General features: G+C 38.4%; 6 protein-coding genes, 1 long non-coding RNA gene and 7 other non-coding genes across 14 annotated transcripts; 10 read left to right on the forward strand and 4 right to left on the reverse strand.

The window, feature by feature from the left end:
• Positions 1 to 2,146: 2,146 nt before the first annotated feature.
• LOC108560753 (beta-1,3-glucosyltransferase) lies at positions 2,147 to 5,537 on the forward strand (the record flags this gene model as incomplete). The annotated part of the gene is made up of 8 exons (XM_017918434.1): positions 2,147 to 2,244; positions 3,335 to 3,520; positions 3,592 to 3,731; positions 3,794 to 3,977; positions 4,041 to 4,176; positions 4,230 to 4,386; positions 4,988 to 5,255; positions 5,310 to 5,537. Coding segments are annotated over 8 exons (1,313 nt in total), but the record flags the coding sequence as incomplete, so codon positions are not given.
• A 582-nt stretch (positions 5,538 to 6,119) lies between these two features.
• Positions 6,120 to 8,914, reverse strand: LOC108560760 (glutamate receptor ionotropic, delta-2). Its single transcript, XM_017918443.1, has 7 exons — positions 8,691 to 8,914; positions 8,450 to 8,636; positions 8,196 to 8,344; positions 7,895 to 8,145; positions 7,677 to 7,843; positions 7,336 to 7,622; positions 6,120 to 7,276 (listed from the first exon to the last, which is right to left on the reverse strand). Exons 1-7 carry the CDS (start codon positions 8,750 to 8,752, stop codon positions 6,223 to 6,225), a joined length of 2,157 nt encoding a protein of 718 aa, XP_017773932.1. The 5' UTR covers positions 8,753 to 8,914; the 3' UTR covers positions 6,120 to 6,222.
• A 316-nt stretch (positions 8,915 to 9,230) lies between these two features.
• On the forward strand, positions 9,231 to 12,095 carry LOC108560762 (probable DNA replication complex GINS protein PSF2). Its single transcript, XM_017918445.1, has 3 exons — positions 9,231 to 9,550; positions 11,597 to 11,867; positions 11,937 to 12,095. The coding sequence occupies exons 1-3, from the start codon at positions 9,306 to 9,308 to the stop codon at positions 12,018 to 12,020; spliced, it is 600 nt and encodes a 199-aa protein (XP_017773934.1). The 5' UTR covers positions 9,231 to 9,305; the 3' UTR covers positions 12,021 to 12,095.
• Positions 9,863 to 9,934, reverse strand: Trnap-ugg. Its single transcript has one exon. It is a non-coding gene; the product is annotated as a tRNA-Pro (tRNA).
• Positions 10,215 to 10,286, forward strand: Trnap-ugg. Its single transcript has one exon. It is a non-coding gene; the product is annotated as a tRNA-Pro (tRNA).
• Positions 10,385 to 10,456, forward strand: Trnap-ugg. The gene has a single exon. It is a non-coding gene; the product is annotated as a tRNA-Pro (tRNA).
• On the forward strand, positions 10,528 to 10,599 carry Trnap-ugg. The gene has a single exon. It is a non-coding gene; the product is annotated as a tRNA-Pro (tRNA).
• Positions 10,699 to 10,770, forward strand: Trnap-ugg. The gene has a single exon. It is a non-coding gene; the product is annotated as a tRNA-Pro (tRNA).
• Positions 10,842 to 10,913, forward strand: Trnap-ugg. The gene has a single exon. It is a non-coding gene; the product is annotated as a tRNA-Pro (tRNA).
• On the reverse strand, positions 11,412 to 11,483 carry Trnap-cgg. Its single transcript has one exon. It is a non-coding gene; the product is annotated as a tRNA-Pro (tRNA).
• Positions 12,096 to 12,163: 68 nt separating the features above from the next.
• LOC108560763 (RWD domain-containing protein 4) lies at positions 12,164 to 13,086 on the forward strand. Its single transcript, XM_017918447.1, has 4 exons — positions 12,164 to 12,370; positions 12,427 to 12,536; positions 12,604 to 12,790; positions 12,843 to 13,086. Exons 1-4 carry the CDS (start codon positions 12,266 to 12,268, stop codon positions 13,017 to 13,019), a joined length of 579 nt encoding a protein of 192 aa, XP_017773936.1. The 5' UTR covers positions 12,164 to 12,265; the 3' UTR covers positions 13,020 to 13,086.
• On the reverse strand, positions 13,034 to 15,160 carry LOC108560761 (RUS1 family protein C16orf58 homolog). The gene is made up of 7 exons (XM_017918444.1): positions 14,828 to 15,160; positions 14,436 to 14,757; positions 14,069 to 14,380; positions 13,815 to 14,011; positions 13,506 to 13,759; positions 13,273 to 13,456; positions 13,034 to 13,211 (listed from the first exon to the last, which is right to left on the reverse strand). Exons 1-7 carry the CDS (start codon positions 14,904 to 14,906, stop codon positions 13,105 to 13,107), a joined length of 1,455 nt encoding a protein of 484 aa, XP_017773933.1. The 5' UTR covers positions 14,907 to 15,160; the 3' UTR covers positions 13,034 to 13,104.
• A 165-nt stretch (positions 15,161 to 15,325) lies between these two features.
• Positions 15,326 to 19,073, forward strand: LOC108560754 (glutamate receptor ionotropic, kainate 2-like). The gene is made up of 14 exons (XM_017918436.1): positions 15,326 to 15,673; positions 15,730 to 15,876; positions 15,930 to 16,281; positions 16,336 to 16,477; positions 16,536 to 16,700; positions 16,754 to 16,909; positions 16,969 to 17,192; positions 17,247 to 17,463; positions 17,522 to 17,745; positions 17,799 to 17,936; positions 17,993 to 18,426; positions 18,486 to 18,604; positions 18,669 to 18,815; positions 18,873 to 19,073. Exons 1-14 carry the CDS (start codon positions 15,592 to 15,594, stop codon positions 19,071 to 19,073), a joined length of 2,748 nt encoding a protein of 915 aa, XP_017773925.1. The 5' UTR covers positions 15,326 to 15,591.
• Positions 19,074 to 19,090: 17 nt separating this feature from the next.
• LOC108560764 lies at positions 19,091 to 19,931 on the forward strand. The gene is made up of 2 exons (XR_001890994.1): positions 19,091 to 19,433; positions 19,491 to 19,931. It is a non-coding gene; the product is annotated as an uncharacterized LOC108560764 (long non-coding RNA).
• The last annotated feature ends 1,113 nt before the right edge of the window (positions 19,932 to 21,044 follow it).

Here is a 21,044-nt window from a genome sequence, read left to right on the forward strand (position 1 = left end):
GTGCATCAAATTTAAGTTTTTCTTCATTGGAAACGAAGAATTATTCAATTATTTTAAAAACAAATGCCTTTTTGTTTATATAATTAAATTTTAATTATTTTCCTCAATTATGGGTTAAATATTGTTTCCATAACAACCAAGCAAAAAATATATGTTTACAGTTGCTATGGATTTCTCATAATTAAATTAACAAACTTTATTGTTTTGTTTTTTGATGATATGTATTAAAAATAACCTCTTAGATTTTAATTAATATTTTCATAACTGATAAAGTTAGTATAAAATCTAGACATGGAAATTAATGTCGACTCTTCAGAGAATAAAATGAGTATACATGCAAGTCCGTAGTTGTCCCGGATTTCTTGTAATTTATTGACAAAGTATGGTGAAAATTTTCTGACGTTCGAAATCCCGACTGTATCGAAATCCCGAGTATTTCAGAATCTCGACAACCATAATCCCGACTATATTAAAATCCCGACATTTATGGTTGTCGGGATTTTAATATAGTCACTACGCTCCGAAATAATTTTAAAATGTTATTGTAAAAATTTTCGATATAGTCAGGATTTTGATACATTCGGGATTTTGATATAGTCGGCAAGCAAAATATATGTTTACAGTTGCTATGGATTTCTCATAATTAAATTAACAAACTTTATTGTTTTATTTTTTTGATGGTATTTATTAAAAACAATCTCTTAGATTTTAATGAATATTTTCATAACCGATAAAGTTAGTATAAAATCTAGACATGGAAATTAATGTCGACTCTTCAGAGAATAAAATGAGTATACATGCAAGTCTGTAGTTGTCCTGGATTTCTTGTAATTTATTGACAAAGTATAGTGAAAATTTTCTGACGTTCGAAATCCCGACTGTATCGAAATCCCGAGAAAATCAAAATCTCGACAACCATAATCCCGACTATATTAAAATCCCGACATTTATGTTGTTATTAATTTTTTCCAAATCCGCTAATTTATGTGCATCAAATTTAAGTTTTTCTTCATTGGAAACGAAGAATTATTCAATTATTTTAAAAACAAATGCAAACTTTTTGTTGTTTTTTTTTGTTTATATAATTCAATATTAATTATTTTCCTCAATTATGGGTTAAATATTGTTTTCATAACAACCAAGCAAAATATATGTTTACAGTTGCTATGGATTTCCTATAATTAATAAACTTTATTGTTTTGTTTTTTTGATGATATGTATTAAAAATAACCTTTTAGATTTTAATGAATATTTTCATAACCGATAAAGTTAGTATAAAATCTAAACGTGGAAATTAATGTTGACTCTTCACAGAATAAAATGAGTATACATGCAAGTCTGTAGTTGTCCTGGGTTTCTTGTAATTTATTGACAAAGTATAGTGAAAAATTTCTGACGTTCGAAATCCCGACGTTTGAAATCCCGAGTAAATCAAAATCTCGACAACCGTAATCCCGACTATATTAAAATCCCGACATTTATGGTTGTCGGGATTTTAATATAGTCACTACACTCCGAAATAATTTTAAAATGTTATTGTAAAAATTTTCGATATAGTCAGGATTTTGATACATTCGGGATTTTGGTATAGTCGGGATTATGGTTGTCGAGATTCTGATACAGTCGGGATTATGGTTGTCGAGATTTTGATATAGTTGGGATTTCGATACAGTCGGGATTTCAATAGACGGTCTTCAGTTGTCGGGTTTGCGATATAGATCCGAAAAATCGTTATATAATTGATTTTCTACTTTGTTTGATTTAATAATGTGATTTATCCATTAAGTATTTTGGTATTCCGTGTGCTTGCACGGATCATCCATGTACGTTTTGCGTGCGCTTTCGAGGCAGTTCGAATCGGTTTAAGTTCGTGCATCAAATATTGACGGGAAGTTTTGGCGAAGAAGTGGGACGAAACTGGACAAACAGTGTATAAGGTATTCCGTTGGTGTAGTCGAGAGGATCAAAGGAGTGGAGAAGGGTTTAAGCCAGGCGTGTCGTCCTGTTGATTAGATTCGGGTGGTCCCCATCGGGCGTATCCAGAGACGATCCGATCAGGACGTGTAAGGATTACCCCCATTCATTATCAACTTTATTCCATTATACAAAATCATTAATTCTGTTTATTTTTCTTTATGTCTTTCAGATGCTGAAGATGTGGTCTTCGTCATCTTGAGTCAACCGAATCCATATCACTTGGCCCGAGCGCAAGAGCTCAAGAACAACATCCAGGCACAATCCAAGGTATACAAATCATTCAATTTTGATCTTAACAAAAAATTATAAATCATACAACCATGTGTTGCTACAATGTTTTTATACACGCATTAATCAACTGTATTAATTACCTAGGTAACGAGTTGTTAATTATTTGGGTTGCATAATTTTGAATTGTCAATTTTTTTGATCATTTTTAATGCAACATAAAATATATTAATTATTAAGTGTTGACAAAGAAAACGTTTTATATTTCTTGTGGAAAAAAAATAATCTGATGAAATTTTCAAATTTCTGTTAACTTGATCTTAGATACAATAACAATTGGATCAGTTTTTAAAGTATACTAAATCTAAATTGCATGCAATAAAAACGTATTTATAGATGATTTGAACATGATTTATTGGTGATTTAGATAAACCAGAACGAGCGATAAAATATAGATTTTGATCTAATTTTAAGAGAAAGATTTAACGATAATCTCCAGTAAATAAAATCAATTCGAAAGTGTTAATCTTTTATAAGATCTGGTAATTTTCTTTCGTCTAAGGGAATCGGGATTTTATAGATGAAGTGTCGTGGAAGGGTGGAAATGGAATCCTTTAGTTTTTTTTTCTTTTTTTGGGATCACGATAGAAGGCGGCGAAATGGGATAGCATTTCAATTATCGATCATTATTTAAGTGGCTTTTTGTGCGATCCCCGATAATTAATGGTTTTCCTTCCCTTTGCAATGTTTCCATTCCATCCACCTTTCTTTGCTTTTTTTTTTTTATTCTTTGTTCTTTTTTTTTGCGTGATTTGTTTACGTAAGATCAATCCGTGGTTCATTTATGAAAATCTACGTGAATAATCATTTAATTTTAGCTTCAATACACATATAAGCTTTATTAGTTTGAGTAAAATAATTTTAGTTTAAAATTTCAATAAAATTACGACAATTTTTTAAGTGATTCTGAAGAAGCACAGAAGATGTAGCAATAACAGATTTTACTCATTTTATTATAAGCAGTTTTGTCTTTAAAATTTTTATGAATATGAGGAATTAGGTTACTTTCTTCTTGAACTAAATTGTATTTTCTTTTCACACATTTTTGTTGTGTTATTTATTTACGCAGGATCAATTCGTCGTCCATTTATCACACTTGGATTTCCCACATGCCGGCGGCTGGACGATAATCCCGTTGATCCCGCAGCTCTCGCGTCTGCATGGATCCAACTCCAGTTTCATCGTTTTCCTGGAGGACGGGACGAGGGTCAGACTTGGACGTCTTCTGGACACGTTACGCACTCGCAGAGGAAAGGTCTGATAAATGAGGAATTGAGTGAATTTTACAACAAACTAAACGTACTTTTTTGTTTGCTTTATTTTTAGGATGAAGTGTTTTTGGGCTACGCTCTGCACGATCGTGAACCTTCCATAATCCATCATTTCGCCTTCTACGAGGATCCGACGAGTTTCAAATACCCAAATCTAGCGTCAGGTTTTGCCATCAGCACTGCACTTCTGCTTAGGTTTGTTTGTTTGTAACAGTGTGAAGTTTTTTTTGGACAAATTTTGGTATTCGTGTTTGCAGGTTGAACGAAAGGTTGCGACGTGAGAATATGCCGAAGACCGATTTCAATATAGATAGCGTTCACGAGTTTTCGCTCTTCGTGTGGAACGATGGTGCAGGGGTGGCGTTATCACACGATTCCTCCTTCTGCGTGGCCGACGAGGGCGAAGCGTGCGCCACCCACGTGCGGCCCTTCGAATCATGTGTATGTCTTCGAATGCCTAATTTTCCTTTCGCTTTGTCTAATCTTTGTTTTTGTCTTTACCAGGGGGACGTCGCGCCTCGAGGATCGATCTACTTTGCGGTGAAGACGTGCTCCAAATTCCACGAGGATCGCGTGCCCATCGTGAAGAAGACGTGGGCAAAACACGCAGCAATTCTTAGGTTTTTCAGCGACGTCGAAGGTAAGGAAAAACTACTAAATCTATTTGTATTCTTAATTGATTGGTTCATGCAGATGATACAGTTCCTACTGTAACATTGGGAGTCGCCAATACCGAGCACGGACATTGCGAGAAGACGTTTTCCATCCTCAGGTACATCAACAGAGAAATCGAGAACAGAAATTCGGATATTCGATGGATCTTCATTGCTGATGATGACACAATCCTCAGGTAAGTTTTCAACATATTTCACTATAAAAATAATTCTAAAACTTCAAATTTTTGATTTATTGTTAAAGTTGAAAACTAAATATTTTTACTTGAATAATTGCAACAGTTGTAGTTTTACATATTTGAATGCGTTTATTCCTCGAAAACTATGTTGATTGATGATGGTCCATTTGTCCATTTTATATGCAGATTGCTTTAGGGAATAAAACGAGTGTAACTGAATAATTGTAACATTCAGTGCTCTCTATTTGTTCACTTTTTAGCAAATCAAGTAACAAGGAACGAAAAATAAACAGTGGTAGTCATGGAGACTAGACTCATTTCGTACACAAAATGCAAGTTACTTGTGGAAATACTGGCTATGGTAGTCATGGAGATAGATTGCGATAATTGTGTTTGGAGTCTGGGACCCGAACTAATGTCGAAGATGAGTGATGAATGGTCTTCGCAAATGCACTCGGAAAAGTTCCGCCTGCGGCACTTTGAATGCAAAAGCGAAATAGATTCAATTTGGGGAGGAAGAGAGGAATGGTTTGGAGTTTTGGGTTGATCAATGATCGAAGCAAGTTCATTAGAAGACTCTCCGAATTTTTGTTCTCAGCGTGTCCGGCCTGAGGGCACTCCTCGGCTGCTACGATTCTGGTGATGCGGTGGCTCTCGGGGAACGGTACGGTTACGGAATGTCCGCCCCGGGCGCCGGCTACGATTACATCACGGGCGGCGGTGGAATCGCAATCAGCCGCCCCCTACTTTCGCGCCTCGCACTCAACTGTTCCTGTCCAACCGCCTCCGCCCCGGACGACATGTACATGGGTTTGTGTTTGAAGGAAATCGGAACAGTCATAACGCATTCGCCTCTCTTCCATCAGGTAACGTAATTAAGTAACATTATGTAAGAGATTAAGAGCTTCTTTTGTTTTCAGGCGAGACCCATGGATTACGCAGAGGCATATCTTCGGTCTTACAGCGCCGTTTCATTCCACAAACACTGGATGGTCGATCCCATCAAAGTCTACAACAGTTGGTTTGCATATGCAGACACTGTCGCAGCACACACGGAGCTCTGAAGCAAAAACTACTTAATCCAATCAGTATTTCTGTTTTAACTGTTTGTTACCGCTTTTCACCAAATAAAATATTTTCATACCAAACCGTAGTTTCATTACGTTAATAAATACAAATTTAAGTAGTTACTATGGAAACAGTACCATAGTTACTATTCCAATTACATTATTATTATTTATATATATGGTAGATTTTATAGAAAACTATTATAATTGTTAACAACTTTTATATATTGAAAGATCACTTTTGTCACTAATTATCTTTTAAAGTTAATTAAGATTTAATTCTTAATTTCTATTGTTTCTATTCTAAGTTCATTTAAATTTTGCAGGAAATTTTTATTGAATTTCGAAAATGGATTACCAAATACTTCCAGTATGCTAAAGTATATAAGAAATGTAATATTATGTAAATAAAGGAATATGCACATTTTATTCTTAGTTAGCGTTGTGAGGTATGCAACCCAATTTGCATGGATGCTAAAGAAATTGCCTATAGTTAATGAAGAAGTTGTATTTTTGTTGTAGATGCATTTTGTTTCTAAACTATTGATGACATTACTTAATGTGCGAAGTAGGCTTGAGACAATTGATAATATTGTTGCTATGGTGATATAATTATGTTAGACATATTTTAAAGCTTAAAGTTAAGCAATTTTTAGTGTTGATTCATAAGATAAAAGGCTGTATTAAGTAATCAAGAAGGTATGTTTCGTTGTCATCATGTTACTGGTATTATAACTATTATTTTGTAGGAATGCAGAAGTGTAATTTATTGTTTCTTCTCGTGTTGGATAACCTTGGAGTACTTATCGAAGTTCGGATGTTTTCTGATGTATCGATTGAAGTAGAGAATTTCGGCGAAGAATACCGAAACGCTAATGGTGATGCCGATGAACAGAGCGACGATCGCACCAAAGAACTTCTTCATGTCCATCAGGGCTTTGACCCTTTCCTCGTTGCTTGTTTCTGAGATCATGGTGAAACTCATTATATCGTCCAGCCATTTGCCGACGAGTCCTGCCTCGATGACGCGCCTTATGAACTTATCCACCATAGGCTTTATTGGTGAGTTCTTCTGCAGACCGATGGAGATGGGCATGTTAATTACGCAGTCGCTCATGATATGAAGATTCCTATCGCCATCCTGACCCTCGAGTTTGGTGTCGTTGAGGATTCTCAGTTGCCTTTTAACGCTGGAATACTTCAGGAAATGCGTGTTTTCGTACAGCGCGAAAGTACCTAAAGCAACGCGATCCACGCCGTAATCGGTATCGTTTATAATTTCGAATTTATCGCCGATTTCTTGGCTCGGTGGATCCAAAGAGGTCGAGAATAAGATTCTGTTGATCTCACCCCAACCACCCACAGATATCTTACTGTCAATTATTTCTTGCAGATTGTCGATGGTCACTCGAGGCGTTGGATTTGCAAGTATAGCAGTCATGCTTGCTCTGTATGAGACTACGACTAGAGTGCAGTAGAGCCAGAACCACCCGGTGAGCATCCTCAAAGACCATCCAGTCGGTAACTTCGGAAGCGAAACCACCAGCAACATGCTGTAAGTATATAGGAAGCTGTTAACAGGTTCGGCGAAAACGTAAAGACCTTCCGGTTCATCTTCCTCCTTCAACACCTCGTGCTGTTGCCTCATCAACCTGTACTTAGCATCTACATTCAATTTGGGCTGCACCTGAATCGGACGAGTAGCAACGATCTTTTCATCCATTCCAAACCTATTGATGCGACGATGAAATATTGCTAAGAAATGAAACAAGAAAGCGCAGATGAAAAGGCTTAGAAGCACGCAGGTCCACATCAACGGTCTACAAATTGAAGTACATTGTTATTTGTTAATCAATTGTGTTTCAGAATCTTCAAGTACTTAAAGGGAAGGATCAAGGTTTTCCAGGAGTTGTCGCTCAGCGCTTCCGGCGTTAAAAACGTCAGACATTCCGTGTAATAAGGAATGGTGAGATCCATCAGATCCAAGATGTAATTGGTGTAATAGAAATCACCCAATCCGATGTCGGCTTTGCTGCTTACTAGTTCTCCAAACAGACCGGAATACTGACCATCCGGTTGCCTTATACCCCAGAACTCGCTCTCCGCATTCTGCGGCTCATACATCTCCGGATTGAAGTTCATCGCTTTAGAAATCGTAGCCAAGATCTGCAATTTATTCTATAGTAGATCTTCAAGCTAATGTAAGAATGGTTTTCGTACTTCGATTTCGATCCCTGAGTAACCTGAATCTCCGTACTGTACCACAGTCTTGTGCGATTTGTGCTCTGGTATTTCCATCTTGATTGCAGCCGGGATATGCTGGAAAACAGCCACCTTCAATGTTTGATTCTTCAAATCGTAAGTTTTATCTCTGAATAAGTCCACACCTAAATCAATTTCGAAATTATAATCTTTAGAGAGAAACCAGTCGAAAATACCTTTTCGAAATTTGCTCCTTCGCCAGATATCGATGCGTCTGGGTATGAAGACTCCTTTTATAGGAGACGGAAACGGAACCGTACTCAATTCAAACCAAGGTATGATTTCGCCCGAGGACTTTTTGCTGCCAGCATACTCTTTGATGAAGATCACATTAACCATCCTCTTCCAGAGATAATATAGGTCTTTGTGCAGGATACGGTTATCGTACAAAAAAACGAAATTGGCCCTAGTGTCTAACACTCTATATCTACAAATGAAGTTCATAAAAAGACCATAAGTTTATCGTGTAAAATGTACCGATCTCCGTATATCAAGAGTCTGGATAATTGCAGACCATTTGCCATGAGAATCACGTACATCTGGCAGTCCTGCTTCTTGATCATATTCAAAGCGTCTTTGGTATCTGGAAACGGTGACAGCAGATCGTCGGAGCTCTCAATTAAAATCTGGTAACAATGGTTTATTTAATATCAAATTGTAACTATATTTAAATTAATTATAGAAGATCCAGAGACGTTAAAACTTGAAGTTTGACAAGAAGATCAACTTACGAAAAAGTATGATATAAATAGACCCATCTTCTTGAAGATGTGATCTTTGAAGATCGAGTAGTAGACGTCGTCGCAGAGTATTGCGATGCATTTGTAAGGTTTTAAAGTGTTGAAGAGGACATCACTTAACAACCTCTCTAGATCCTGTTTCTCTTCGGTCACGTCGTCCAGCAAGTATGTTAAACCTCTGTGGGAATTTTATGTTGAAATCTAATCTAATTTCGTGTATATTTTCAGATACCCCTTGTGCAGAGCGAATGTTGAGGCGATGCAGAACGCCAGGATCAGCGAGCCTCGAAGCATGCTTAATCACTGAATCGGAACGGAACAAATTGCTACCCATATTAGTCATGCAAATGGGACATTAATACTAAATGCCTCGTTTGTTCAAAGGTCTTGCATATGCATTTTTCAGAACCAATTCGAATCAAGATTAAGAGCAAAAAAAAGGAAGCAAAGTTCACAGTTCCGATTAAAGAAATCATCCAGTTAATTAAACGTAAGTGTTTGTATATTAGAATCTACTTGAAACAGACTTAATACTAAATTTAGGGAACTGATAAATGTGTTTTTTTTTTATCACATGTTCTGATTGATATTCTATGAAGTTTACGTTCGTGTTTATGCTAGTATTTACAATGACACTTGTATATTGTAATGTATTTGTGACTTAATTCGGTTTTAAAGCATATTTTATTGTATTCCAGTGTAATTGCATAATGTTTTTATTCATCATTTTTCAAGAATCGAAGCTACAAATGGGCGGTGTTTAGTTTTTGAATCGACCAATGCAACGGCGCCATTCGAATCGATAGACGCACTTGAGAAGCATTTCAGGTTATGTCACCGCATAACCATGGATCCGGACGTGCTCGAGTTTCTGGCGGAGAAGCAGCGTGTGAACATCATACCGACTATAAATAGTAATGTGATTCATTTGATATCTGGGGACGTGGGGCCCTTCAGGGCCGGACTCCCTGTGCAGGTGCCTCTGTGGATGGCGGTCAACTTGAAACAACAGCAGAAGTGCAAGATTCAAGCCCCCGACTGGATGGACGTAGATGTGCTGGAGACAATCAAAGACAGGGAAAAAGTTTCGAGGTATGTGCCTCCTCATTTATGCTATTTAAGTCTCGTCCGGGGGGCCACTGTTGTAATCGTGGATTTACAGTGATTGTCTTATCAGAAATCCGTTAAAAATGCAAATCACAGTCATTGCCGCTGACTTTACTGATAAGCTGATAATTGCTTGGGTGTTGTAATAAGTAAACAAAACTGATTCGTGGATGATTTCTTTGTCCTCGAGCCATGACGTTATGTTTATTCTTTAGTTGAATGGAGCGTAAACATTTTAAGTGGTTCGACCTTCGGTTGTAACGTTTTATTTGTATTGGTATAGGGGTGGCAAAAGAAGGGCTCAACCGGGATTTGAACCCGGGACCTCTCGCACCCAAAGCGAGAATCATACCCCTAGACCATTGAGCCGATAAATACGATCAAAGCGAACAATCACATCCTCCCCTGGGCTCCCTCCAATTTTGTAAATATTAATTGAATTCCATTACACTTACGCTTTTCTTTGTATAGTTGTGTACTAACGAACTAGAGACCTCCACGTCTCCTTATTATATAAACATACACCTTTAATGTGTTCGATACACTTTAATATAAACAAGGGGACCAAGAGTAAACTGGGGTGTCCCATCCCTGGGACACAACAGTATGTTATAGGGGGTTCTGATTGGTCGCCATCACCATAATCATCGGCTCAATGGTCTAGGGGTATGATTCTCGCTTTGGGTGCGAGAGGTCCCGGGTTCAAATCCCGGTTGAGCCCTTCTTTTGATGTTTATTTCTAGAGGGATGATCAATTCATATTTACTAAATTGGAGGACTTGCGGGGGGTTCCGGAAGGTCATGATGATCATAATAATCGGCTCAATGGTCTAGGGGCATGATTCTCGCTTTGGGTGCGAGAGGTCCCGGGTTCAAATTCCGGTTGAGCCCTTCTTTTGATGTTTACTAATGGGGGGAATATCCCAGGGGGGTTCCGAAAGGTCATGATGATCGTAATCATCGGCTCAATGGTCTAGGGGTATGATTCTCGCTTTGGGTGCGAGAGGTCCCGGGTTCAAATCCCGGTTGAGCCCTTCTTTTAATGTTTATTTCTAGAGGGATGATCAATTCATATTTACTAAATTGGGGGACTTGCGGGGGGGTTCCGGAAGGTCATGATGATCATAATCATCGGCTCAATGGTCTAGGGGTATGATTCTCGCTTTGGGTGCGAGAGGTCCCGGGTTTAAATCCCGGTTGAGCCCTTCTTTTGATGTTTACTAATGAGGGGAATATTCCAGGGGGGTTCCGAAAGGGCATGATGATCATAATCATCGGCTCAATGGTCTAGGGGTATGATTCTCGCTTTGGGTGCGAGAGGTCCCGGGTTCAAATCCCGGTTGAGCCCTTCTTTTAATGTTTACTAAATGAAGGGATGATAAATTCATATTTACTTAATTGGGAGGATGAACAATTAATATTTTGTTATTTTAAGAAAAGGTTGCGATGATCATCTTTAATGGGTTAATTGGCTCGCGGTATGCTTTGGTTGCAGGTTGTGAAAGGTTGCAATTATTAACTTCATAAAACTTATTTACAGAAAATATGTTAATAGTGGTACTTTGGTCCAATAAAGTTATTGACTTCGGTCCTTGATTATTGAAATTGACATCCATAACTTAAGACTTTCAGAACTTCTCAGTTCCACTTTCATATAATTTTATTTAAAAATACGAATTTGGAATCATGATTTTTGTAGTCCTTTTAAACGTGTTAAATTCGTTATTTTTCTTCAAAAAGAAAGATAAATGTTGATGTCAATGATAGCAATTTCTTCAAATTATATGTTAGTTATTGAATAATTGTTAATTTTCTAATATTTCCTTATAAGGAAAAAAAGGAGTGTGGGCTCAACCGGGATTTGAACCCGGGACCTCTCGCACCCGAAGCGAAAATCATACCCCTAGACCATTGAGCCGTTGTTATAAATAATCCTCTATAATTCTAATTCCAATCCTCCGGTCTTATTATTTTATTCTTTAATTTAACATTAAATCAAACTTTATCTAATATATTATGGTTGCATTTCAGAAACTTTATTAAAATGCCGAGTGAACACTACATGGTGGAAGCCAAATTGCTGCTATCAGCTGCTCCTGATGATATACCACGCACCGATGAGATCAGAACAATCATCAAAGATATTTGGGATATGCGTATGTCCAAGCTGCGAGCTTCCGTTGATTCCATGATGAAGGAATCCGGATCATATGCAGCAGTCGACAATTTGACCATCATGGAAATCAACTCGATCAGACCAATACTGCCACACGCTTTGGATCAACTTTACAGATTGAAGAAGGTAATGAATATATTCTTATTCAAATTGAAATATTCCAATATTCTTATTAAATTTTTAATCATTTTACAGGCTGCACGGATGCACGGTTCCACTCAATCTCAGAACACCACCACCTTCAATTCCAGATTAACAATAACACCGTTCAAGTCGTAATCCTTGAAGTAGTTAGTTATTATTAACTATTTTGTATTTATTTTTGTACTTAATAAAATTTACTTTACATTTGAATTTGCCGCTGCCGGCGTCACGTGGTATTTTTTCGTGGAGGAGGTTATGTTCTATTTTTGACAGTTGATGTAGAGACCTACGGTAACAGAGATGGCTGTGATTTGTTGAATCCTGCGAATTTAATTTCGATAAGTTCTAAATTCTAGATATAGATTAGATTTTCAAAAGCAATGTCGAATCTGGAAGTGCAGGAAGAGGAACGCGAAGTGCTCTTCTCGATTTACGATGGGGACGACAACTTCAAGCAACTGTCTCCAACCGTCTACCAATATAAAGTGAATATCAATCAGAATTCTCCTAATCTTTCAATTAACTGTTCATTATTTTATAGTATGGAGTGCACGATGATCACAAATCTTTCCTGATGGAAATCCAGTGGAGTGAGAATTACCCAGAGGAGAAGCCAATGATCAGCATGGATGCATTTTACAACAGGAATATGTAAGCAAACACTCTTGTCAACATTTGCATTATTGTTTAATTTTGAACTGATTCTCTGTAATTTTAGCGTTCCCACATTGAAGGAGAAGATCGTCAAATTGGTTGAGGAAGAGGCAGAGCAATTCCTTGGCATGTCCATGACATACTCACTTTTCGAGTTTCTGAAGGAAAAGTTTGATGAGTTGATCGCAGAACAGCCAGATGGTGGTGTTGTTGAGCAAGTCACTGACGCTACTGAAAAACTGAACATTGAAGTATGTAGCAATTAATGTAATTCTTGCTCATTTAACAATTGTTGTATTTCAGGACAAACCCTCTGAGAAAAAAGAGAAGAAAGAGCAGCTGACCAAAGCTCAGAAGAGGAGGCAATGGGATAAAGTGGATAACAAAGGAGAGAAGCCCAGAGGATGGAACTGGATGGATATTGTGAAGCACCTGTCGCAGACCGGCTACAAGGAACCATCTCCAGTGCCAATAAGTTAATTAACTTTCAGATAATATCAATTTATTTATAAATATAAAAATATAACACAATTCATGCCAGGATTTACGTCCGTTTATATATAAATCACTGCATTTTCCTGCTGAATGGGTTTCTGAATGAGGGCTCAATGGACATCTCCACCGAGCATTTCCATTCGCCAATTCTTAGCGAATGCGTGCTCAAATCCCATCCTGAGAAAACAATTCCCTTTTTATTATAACGAATCAAACTTTACTTTATTACCGAACTCACCGTTCACATTAAGAGCAGTGAAGAAATTGTGCATTTCTGCGTTCACGAATTCGTTCAAATAGTAAAAGTTCTCCAACGAGAACATCTCCATATCCGTGTACGGAGAACTCGTGAAATTCTTGAGGAGATTTTCGAGCCTCTGCAGCGGACTTCTATGGTGCAGAACCCTCTTCGTGCTGAAACTCTATACACGAACAATGTAACCAATCAAATTATCTAATAATGACAATTACCAAAGCGATATCATTGTAGTTGCACAAGGCGATGCCAAGGATGACTGCGTGAAAGTATGCGGCAATGACGTCTTCAGATTCTACGGTCGGAGGAAAAGAAACGTAGATGATCATCCTCTTCATATCGGGAATCATGAAATACGGCCGTAGGACGAACGCTTCAGTCAGAATCCGCACGTCTTCGGAGCTCGAATCCTGCATAATGTCCTTCAACGATTCACCCAGTTTTATGTCGAAACCGCACAACATCTTAACTTAAATCATCAATATCGATGAGGCGAAGATCACGGTTTATCAATGACTATTTACCATTAACGTTTTGAAAGAAGATGGGCTCCCTTCTGTTCACCAACAGAGGATTTGGTACAGTGTTATATCTCATGTACGTCCTCAAGACCGTCAGCAATCTGGAAGCGTTCATATGCTTGAACACCAAGGCTTTAACCGCATAGTAGTTGGCCAGGATGTGGAACATGGTGAAGAACGAGAACAAGAACCACTCCAACCTAAAACGATGAGTAAATTAATCAAACAAAAAATCCTCGATTAGTTAATTAAAGTACACTTTGTTGTTCTCAATTTGTGTGAGCAGAAAGATACCAAAGACGCTCGCAAGTAAATTGACGCACGTCTCCTGACTTCCATCCTTCGCAGACACATCTGCCATGTTCCCTTTTATAGCCTGGTGCTGTGTTATCGACGCTCTCGTCGCTCCACCGGCCACCCCGACGATCGCCTTCATCGTGCTGGTCAAGCACAGCACGTATGTGGTTATGTGAAACGCGTACGGAAGCGACAACTCTAAGAACATCGCGAAATCGTTGAGAACGTCGGCGAAGATCCTCCAACGCTTCGCATCCGCATCTAACGAGTGTCTGCAGAATCAACCAGAAACATTACACACTCTCGACACGCACGTTGTGCACGAACCCGTTCCACCAGGTGAAAAGAATTCTACCGATCATCCCAGTTCCGTCCTTTAAAATCCACGTGATTGCAGCTGCCAGCGGCGAAGACGAAGTGTTCCCGACGCCGATACCCTGCAGCACAGCTTGCGTCGTCAATATACCGGTGATGGTGCTGCAGAACGCTTGAACGGTGTCCCATATCTGGTAGTTCAGATAGTCGGGGCTCACGCTGTCCGGATAACCGTACGGAAGGAAGACATCCTTCAGACACAACCAGATGCGGTTCACGAAGGTTTGTGGTATCGATCTATCGTTGATGTAATTCGCAATGATGTCTTTATCATCTGCAGTTGAATATAATTAACATTATGAATGATACAAAAAAAAACTCATTTAGGTTAATTGGTTATTTACGTGGCTCGTAGATGATCGTCTGCTCCACATCCTTTATCGACTGCTCGCGTATTATGAACTCGGGAATTATCCTGCTCATATCGTAACAAGTTTCTGTTTTTTTTTCCAACGAGAATTTTATAATCCTTTTTTTGATTTTACGCCTGACACTAGTAAACAAACAACTTCTAATCGGATTGTCAACGTATATTTCCTTGTTGTAGACAACCAAACTAACACCTCTTCACAGAATTCAAATCCAATTAACACTTTCAATTTACCTTTATTCTTCGTTAATTAAACAACAATTGAAATAACGATTTATTTAAGTAATTTAATAAAATCTATTGGATCGGTTTTGAGAAAACTAATTGAAAAAATCTAATTAATTATCATTAAGTAACAATTTTTATATAAAAATACTCGCAATAGAATACACTTTCGCGTGTAGTTTATAGTTTTCAAAGATGATTAAAAAAAATTATTATTATATTAATGTTTACAAAAATGTTCTTATCTAAGTGAATTGAAATACGTTGTTGTAAATTGCACGAAAAAGTTGTTGTGTTTTGAAGAGGATTTTGTAAATAAGAATCGGTGGCGTTGGTTTCCGTTCAGCGTGGTTTTTCTATTTTTACTAGGAGTTCGAGTATAATTACTTTTGGCCGGTGACCAAATATTTAGATTTACTTTCGCATGACAAGTGCGATTTTTTCGCACCTCCCCCGACTGCAATTTTCCTCCTTCTCCACCTACACCTCATCGCCGACACGCAAATCCTTTCGATGGCAATGGACACGTGGAGGATCCGAATCATCTTCTTCGTCGCTTGCTTCGATCTCTGCTGGACGCAGCATCTTACAATTGGTGAGTGAGTGAAGGCGGAAGTTGTTGATAGCGTAACAGTCTTTTTCGCATTCCAGGTGCGCTTTTCAGCGGAAATGAGCAAGAAACGGAGTTGGCCTTCAAGTATGCGGTGCAGAGATACAACATGGTCAATACGGGCATCAAGTTCAAGACGAACATCCAGAGGATCGTCTCGGATGATCCTTTTGCCACAAGCAAAATCGGTATATTAAAAAAAAATAACAACAATTCAATTGCTTAAGATTTATTATTGTAGTGTGTAATATGACTGCTGATGGTGATGGAGTCGTTGCGATCTTCGGTCCGAGCAGCTCCAAAGTTGGACCGATGGTCCAATCGATTTGCTCCACCTTGGAGATTCCTCAGGTTCAAATCTCTTGGAATCCGAGCACCCCGTTCAACCATCAACCCATTCTGAATATCCATCCTGACCAAGATCTTCTCTCTTGCGGAATCGCAACCGTTGTTAAACACTTAGATTGGAGCTCTTACGCGATCATTTATCAAACCAACGAAGGTTTGGTCAGACTCCAAGAAATCCTCAAACTGGTGAACGTCGACGATGAACCGGTTATGGTCAGGCAACTCGGTGAAGGAAATGATCACAGGTTCGTTCATCCGAATACATCATCGATACAAATTCATTGACATTAACACCGAAGGAGCGTGCTGAAGGAGATCAAAAACACGACAATTTCCCAGATCATCTTGGACTGCGAAACCGAAGATATAATCGACATCTTGAGACAAGCCAAAGAGGTGAATCTTTTGGACGTGTTTCATAGCATTCTCCTAACATCTCTGGTGATAACTCTTCACTCTCTTAACGCACTTTACTCACGTTATCTTTATCAAATTCCAGGACGCTCACACTTTGGATTTCAATATTCTAGAAACGAACGCCAACATCACAGTGGTGCGCATCGTGAATCCTCAAAGTCAAGTCTTGGAGAACTCAATTTTGGATTGGAAGCAAGGCGAGATGTATCATCAAAGATATCACGAAATATCGGCCGATAAAATCAAAGTATTTTGTTATTAACAAATTTAAGAGTTGATCATGAAAACTTCTGTTTTCAGACTGAAACCGCGTTGATGAATGATGCAATTTACTTCTTTCTGTCGGCGCTGAAGGAGCTTCACGAGAGCGAACCGATTGCAACGAAACCGTTGCTTTGCGATGGAAGCAGCAAGAAATGGGAGGACGGTTTCAGAGTCAGCAAATTCCTGAAAATCGTACAATATCCAAATGTCTTCTGTTTGCGTTCTTCAATTCACTATTTATTTTTTTGCAGAAGTACATGGAGGATGGAATTACTGGTCCAATCAAGTTCAGCGATGAAGGTAAACGTGTAGATTTCACGATGCAAGTGGCTGAGATCATCAACGGAAGAGTGGAAAAAACCGCTTACTGGTATCCATCCAAACCTGATGAACTTAGTTTCACGAGGAACGCCAGTCAGCTGATGCAGCAGATCGTTGAAAATCTGCAGAAGACCACGGTCATCGTTTCATCCAGGTATTTTGAAAGCAAATTATATCGATGATGGATGATTTGGATGAAAATTTGCAGAATTGGTCCTCCGTATTTGAGGAACGCGGAGGCGCGACAAGGAGAAGTATTGATGGGAAACGATAGGTACGAAGGATTTTCCATGGATCTGATTGCGAGCATCGCGAAAGAGTTGAATTTCACGTTCCGATTCGAGCTTACCGAAGACCACAAGTACGGTAATTACGATCCGAAGACGAAATCGTGGAACGGCTTAATCAAAGACCTTTTGGATAGAGTGAGTTTATAATATGTTCATATAAATAATCGATGTTTAATCTGTTGTGGGTTTTCAGAAAGCCCATTTGGCTATATGTGATCTTACTATCACGCATGAAAGAAGGGAAGTTGTGGATTTCAGTATGCCCTTCATGACTTTAGGTGTGAGTATATTGTACAGCAAAGGCAAGCAGCAGGATGAGAACAAATTCGCCTTCATGGATCCATTCGATCTGGAAGTATGGGTTTACACCTCAACTCTATATTTGGGTCTTTCAATTTTGCTCTATTTCATCGCAAGGTCTTTTTATAAATCTTCAATTTTTTGCATAGTGAATAGTTTTGTTTATGTAGAATGGCGCCTGGAGATTGGGAGAATCCACATCCTTGCAACCAAAATCCGGGAGAGTTGGAGAACATTTGGAATTTGAAGAATTGCACTTGGATTACTTTAGGATCCATAATGACTCAAGGCTGCGATATTTTACCAAAGTAACAGTAACATTAAATGTCTTAACTCGTAATCATTATAATTGTTTAATTTGCAGAGGAATATCGACGAGAATGGGTGTTTCCATGTGGTGGTTCTTTTCCCTCATCATGACCAGTTCTTACACGGCCAATTTGGCTGCGTTCTTAACGATGGACAGGATGGCTCCGACCATAGATAGTGCTGATGCTCTGGTAAAACAGACGAAGATCAAGTATGGTACTGTCGAGGGTGGATCGACTCAAACGTTCTTCCGCGAATCGAACTTCTCCACGTATCAGAGGATGTGGACTCAGATGAGTTCGACTCGTCCGAGCGTTTTCGAAAAGAACAACGGGGAAGGCGTTAAACGAGTCTTGACAACGAAAAATCAGCTGTACGCCTTCTTGATGGAAAGTTCTAGCATCGAGTATGAAGTGGAGAAGAATTGCAATTTGAAGCAAGTCGGAAACCGTTTGGATTCTAAAGGCTACGGCATAGCTATGCCCATGAGTATAACAATATCAATGCAACAAATTGATCCGAAAGTAATAATGAGTTTACATTTGCAGATTCCCCTTACAGAAGCGCCATAAACAAAGCGGTGTTGAAGCTGCAAGAAGAGGGAACTTTGAACGAGTTAAAGAATCGCTGGTGGAAGAAAAAAGTCCCAGTCGAAGTCCCATGCGATGTAGATCATGTTCATCAATAACCATCACCGATATAAATCCTATTTTTTTTTTGTTCTTTTCCAGAAAAACATCAAATCTTCAGGCGCCGATTTAGCTTTGGACAACGTCGGCGGCGTTTTCATCGTTTTGGGTATAGGAATATGCATAGCTTTCGGCTTCGCCTTCCTCGAGTTCCTCTGGAACGTCCGGAAAGTCGCATTGCAAGAACACGTAACGCTACGAAAGTTTGAATTTGTTGTGGGGAAAATAACAATTTGCTCGTTGCAGATCGGCTATTGGGATGCGTTCGTTGTTGAATGTAAGTTTGCTGTTAGGGTTTGGGTGACCAAAAAACAGGTGAAGCCCGATCTGTCTTCGGATTCCGACAGCTCCAGAGACAACTCAGAGTCGAAGACTGTTGCTCACAAGGTCTTAAAAGGTGCTGGTTCTTTCCTGCATTTGGACGATTTCGAGATCAGTATGTTCTGAATACAGATATATTGCATTCAAAAATTGGCATATTTCATAGTGGCGCCCTCCATTACCGATATTTATCAACTTTGACCTCAAATGTCATAGAGTTTGGTTGTTTCAGTTAAAATCATCATAAATCGAGAGTAATTATCCGAATATTTCTTATTTATATAGCTTAGATTGTATCGTTTGTTGATTCACGTAGATTTTACAGCTAAATAAAGATATTGATATCCAATTTTTGAATGTAATTGACATATTTCCAGTGGCGCCCTCTTTTGCGAATGTTTGTCAACTTTTACTTTACAAGCGTCAAGTACAACATTTGATTAGTTTTCAATTTGGAACGTCCGGAAAGTCGCATTGCAAGAACACGTAACGCTACGAAAATTTTAATTTGTCGTGGGGAAAATAACAATTTGCTCTTTGCAGATCGGCTATTGGGATGCGTTTGTTGTTGAATGTAAGTTTGCTGTTAGGGTTTGGGTGACCAAAAAACAGGTGAAGCCCGATCTGTCTTCGGATTCCGACAGCTCCAGAGACAACTCAGAGTCGAAGACTGTTGCTCACAAGGTCTTAAAAGGTGCTGGTTCTTTCCTGCATTTGGACGTTTTCGATAAGATCAGTATGAAACGAGAGTAGTCGCTGAAATGCTCTTCAGTATATAGATTTGCATTAAAAAATTGGCATATTTCATAGTGGCGCCCTCCATTACCGATATTTATCAACTTTGACCTCAAATGTCATGTCATTCAGTTAAAATCATCATAAATCGAGAGTAATTATCCTAATATTTCTTATTTATATAGCTTAGATTGTATCGTTTGTTGATTCACATAGATTTTACAGCTAAATAAAGATATTGTAATCCAATTTTTGAATGTAATTGACATCTTTCCAGTGGCGCCCTCTTTTGCGAATGTTTCTCAACTTTTACTTTAGAAACGTCAAGTGCACCATTTGATTAGTTTTCAATTTTGATATAAAGATCATTTGGTGGCAGAAATTGGGTCGTAAATATTCAAAATAATACTAAAAAGAAACAAATATATTTAATAATATTGCGAAATTATTCTTGTTGGAAGAAAAGTGCAGCACATAAATCTGGTAAGAATCTTAATAAATTTAATTATAACCTAACGACGCCAATCATATACATAATTATTAATCAATTAACAGATTTAATAAAACGCGCTAAATTTAAACTTAATTGACGGATCAATTTGACCTTTTGTTTATTGAAAAAATTAAGTGATTCACGAATTTTATCACTAGAGTGCGCTGGTTGTACCGCTTGTTATATTATGACGAAGAATTGTAATTAGTAAAGCGGGAATAGGAAGAGTTTAAAAGTTTTGTTACATATGAATTTCTAATTGAAATTAATTAAAAACCATTAAAATTAATTTGTAAAGTGAGAATTCGATAAACTTGTACTTTATTCTTAAGTTTATTTGTCTGTTGGAGACATAATTGTACGTCTAGTTTCGTAACGCGTCTCGCGTAAATACCATACACACCTATTTTTATCTATACTTATATATTTCGATTTCATTATCGCATCTTCTTTGGATGGTCCGAAAATAGCTCGGACGCAATCAAGTGACGCCCGGCGCCGTTGCACCTGTGGCTGAGACCCGTTTGTTTTTGGTTGATGCGGTTTTGTTTCGATTTCTTTGTGCGTTTGTGCAATTTCAGCGCCGTCTTTAAAAACAAAACCAAAACAAAAAAATCTAACGTGCATAGGAAACTGGGTCGCGCGCGCGTTTTGCATGCACACAAATACACAATTGTGTTCAGTTGCTACCGATCCATCACTGTTCATGTCGGAAGGGAATTTCTGCATTTCGAAAGCAAAAGCAGAATTCGAGAATTTGACCGCGCAAAAAGTTCCATTTTCTGAACTGTCTCTATGTCATAAAGCTTGAATTCTGCATAAAATCTACACAATACTTGTCAAGTAACATAATGCAAGTTACTTGGCAC

The sequence above is a fragment of the Nicrophorus vespilloides genome, unplaced genomic scaffold, assembly GCF_001412225.1.
Source record: "Nicrophorus vespilloides isolate i.1.1-1 unplaced genomic scaffold, Nicve_v1.0, whole genome shotgun sequence".
In the NCBI taxonomy this organism is placed as follows: Eukaryota; Metazoa; Arthropoda; class Insecta; order Coleoptera; family Silphidae; genus Nicrophorus; species Nicrophorus vespilloides.

What these genes read in the sequence shown, in the direction of transcription:
- LOC108560761 (XM_017918444.1), bottom strand. Translation starts at nt 14,906, where the DNA reads ATGAGCAGGATAATTCCCGAGTTCATAATACGCGAGCAGTCGATAAAG. An exon ending in CTTCTTTCAAAACGTTAATG is followed by an intron (nt 13,760 to 13,814) that starts GTAAATAGTCAT and finishes TGATGATTTAAG; the next exon opens with TTAAGATGTTGTGCGGTTTC. An exon ending in ACTACAATGATATCGCTTTG is followed by an intron (nt 13,457 to 13,505) that starts GTAATTGTCATT and finishes GTTCGTGTATAG; the next exon opens with AGTTTCAGCACGAAGAGGGT.
- LOC108560763 (XM_017918447.1), top strand. Translation starts at nt 12,266, where the DNA reads ATGTCGAATCTGGAAGTGCAGGAAGAGGAACGCGAAGTGCTCTTCTCG. An exon ending in CAACCGTCTACCAATATAAA is followed by an intron (nt 12,371 to 12,426) that starts GTGAATATCAAT and finishes ATTATTTTATAG; the next exon opens with TATGGAGTGCACGATGATCA. An exon ending in CTGAAAAACTGAACATTGAA is followed by an intron (nt 12,791 to 12,842) that starts GTATGTAGCAAT and finishes GTTGTATTTCAG; the next exon opens with GACAAACCCTCTGAGAAAAA.
- LOC108560760 (XM_017918443.1), bottom strand. Translation starts at nt 8,752, where the DNA reads ATGCTTCGAGGCTCGCTGATCCTGGCGTTCTGCATCGCCTCAACATTC. An exon ending in TATTTATATCATACTTTTTC is followed by an intron (nt 8,345 to 8,449) that starts GTAAGTTGATCT and finishes CATTGTTACCAG; the next exon opens with ATTTTAATTGAGAGCTCCGA. An exon ending in ACCTTGATCCTTCCCTTTAA is followed by an intron (nt 7,277 to 7,335) that starts GTACTTGAAGAT and finishes TTCAATTTGTAG; the next exon opens with ACCGTTGATGTGGACCTGCG.
- LOC108560762 (XM_017918445.1), top strand. Translation starts at nt 9,306, where the DNA reads ATGGATCCGGACGTGCTCGAGTTTCTGGCGGAGAAGCAGCGTGTGAAC. An exon ending in GACAGGGAAAAAGTTTCGAG is followed by an intron (nt 9,551 to 11,596) that starts GTATGTGCCTCC and finishes GTTGCATTTCAG; the next exon opens with AAACTTTATTAAAATGCCGA. An exon ending in AACTTTACAGATTGAAGAAG is followed by an intron (nt 11,868 to 11,936) that starts GTAATGAATATA and finishes ATCATTTTACAG; the next exon opens with GCTGCACGGATGCACGGTTC.
- LOC108560754 (XM_017918436.1), top strand. Translation starts at nt 15,592, where the DNA reads ATGGCAATGGACACGTGGAGGATCCGAATCATCTTCTTCGTCGCTTGC. An exon ending in GACGCAGCATCTTACAATTG is followed by an intron (nt 15,674 to 15,729) that starts GTGAGTGAGTGA and finishes TTCGCATTCCAG; the next exon opens with GTGCGCTTTTCAGCGGAAAT. An exon ending in ACGGTCATCGTTTCATCCAG is followed by an intron (nt 17,193 to 17,246) that starts GTATTTTGAAAG and finishes GAAAATTTGCAG; the next exon opens with AATTGGTCCTCCGTATTTGA.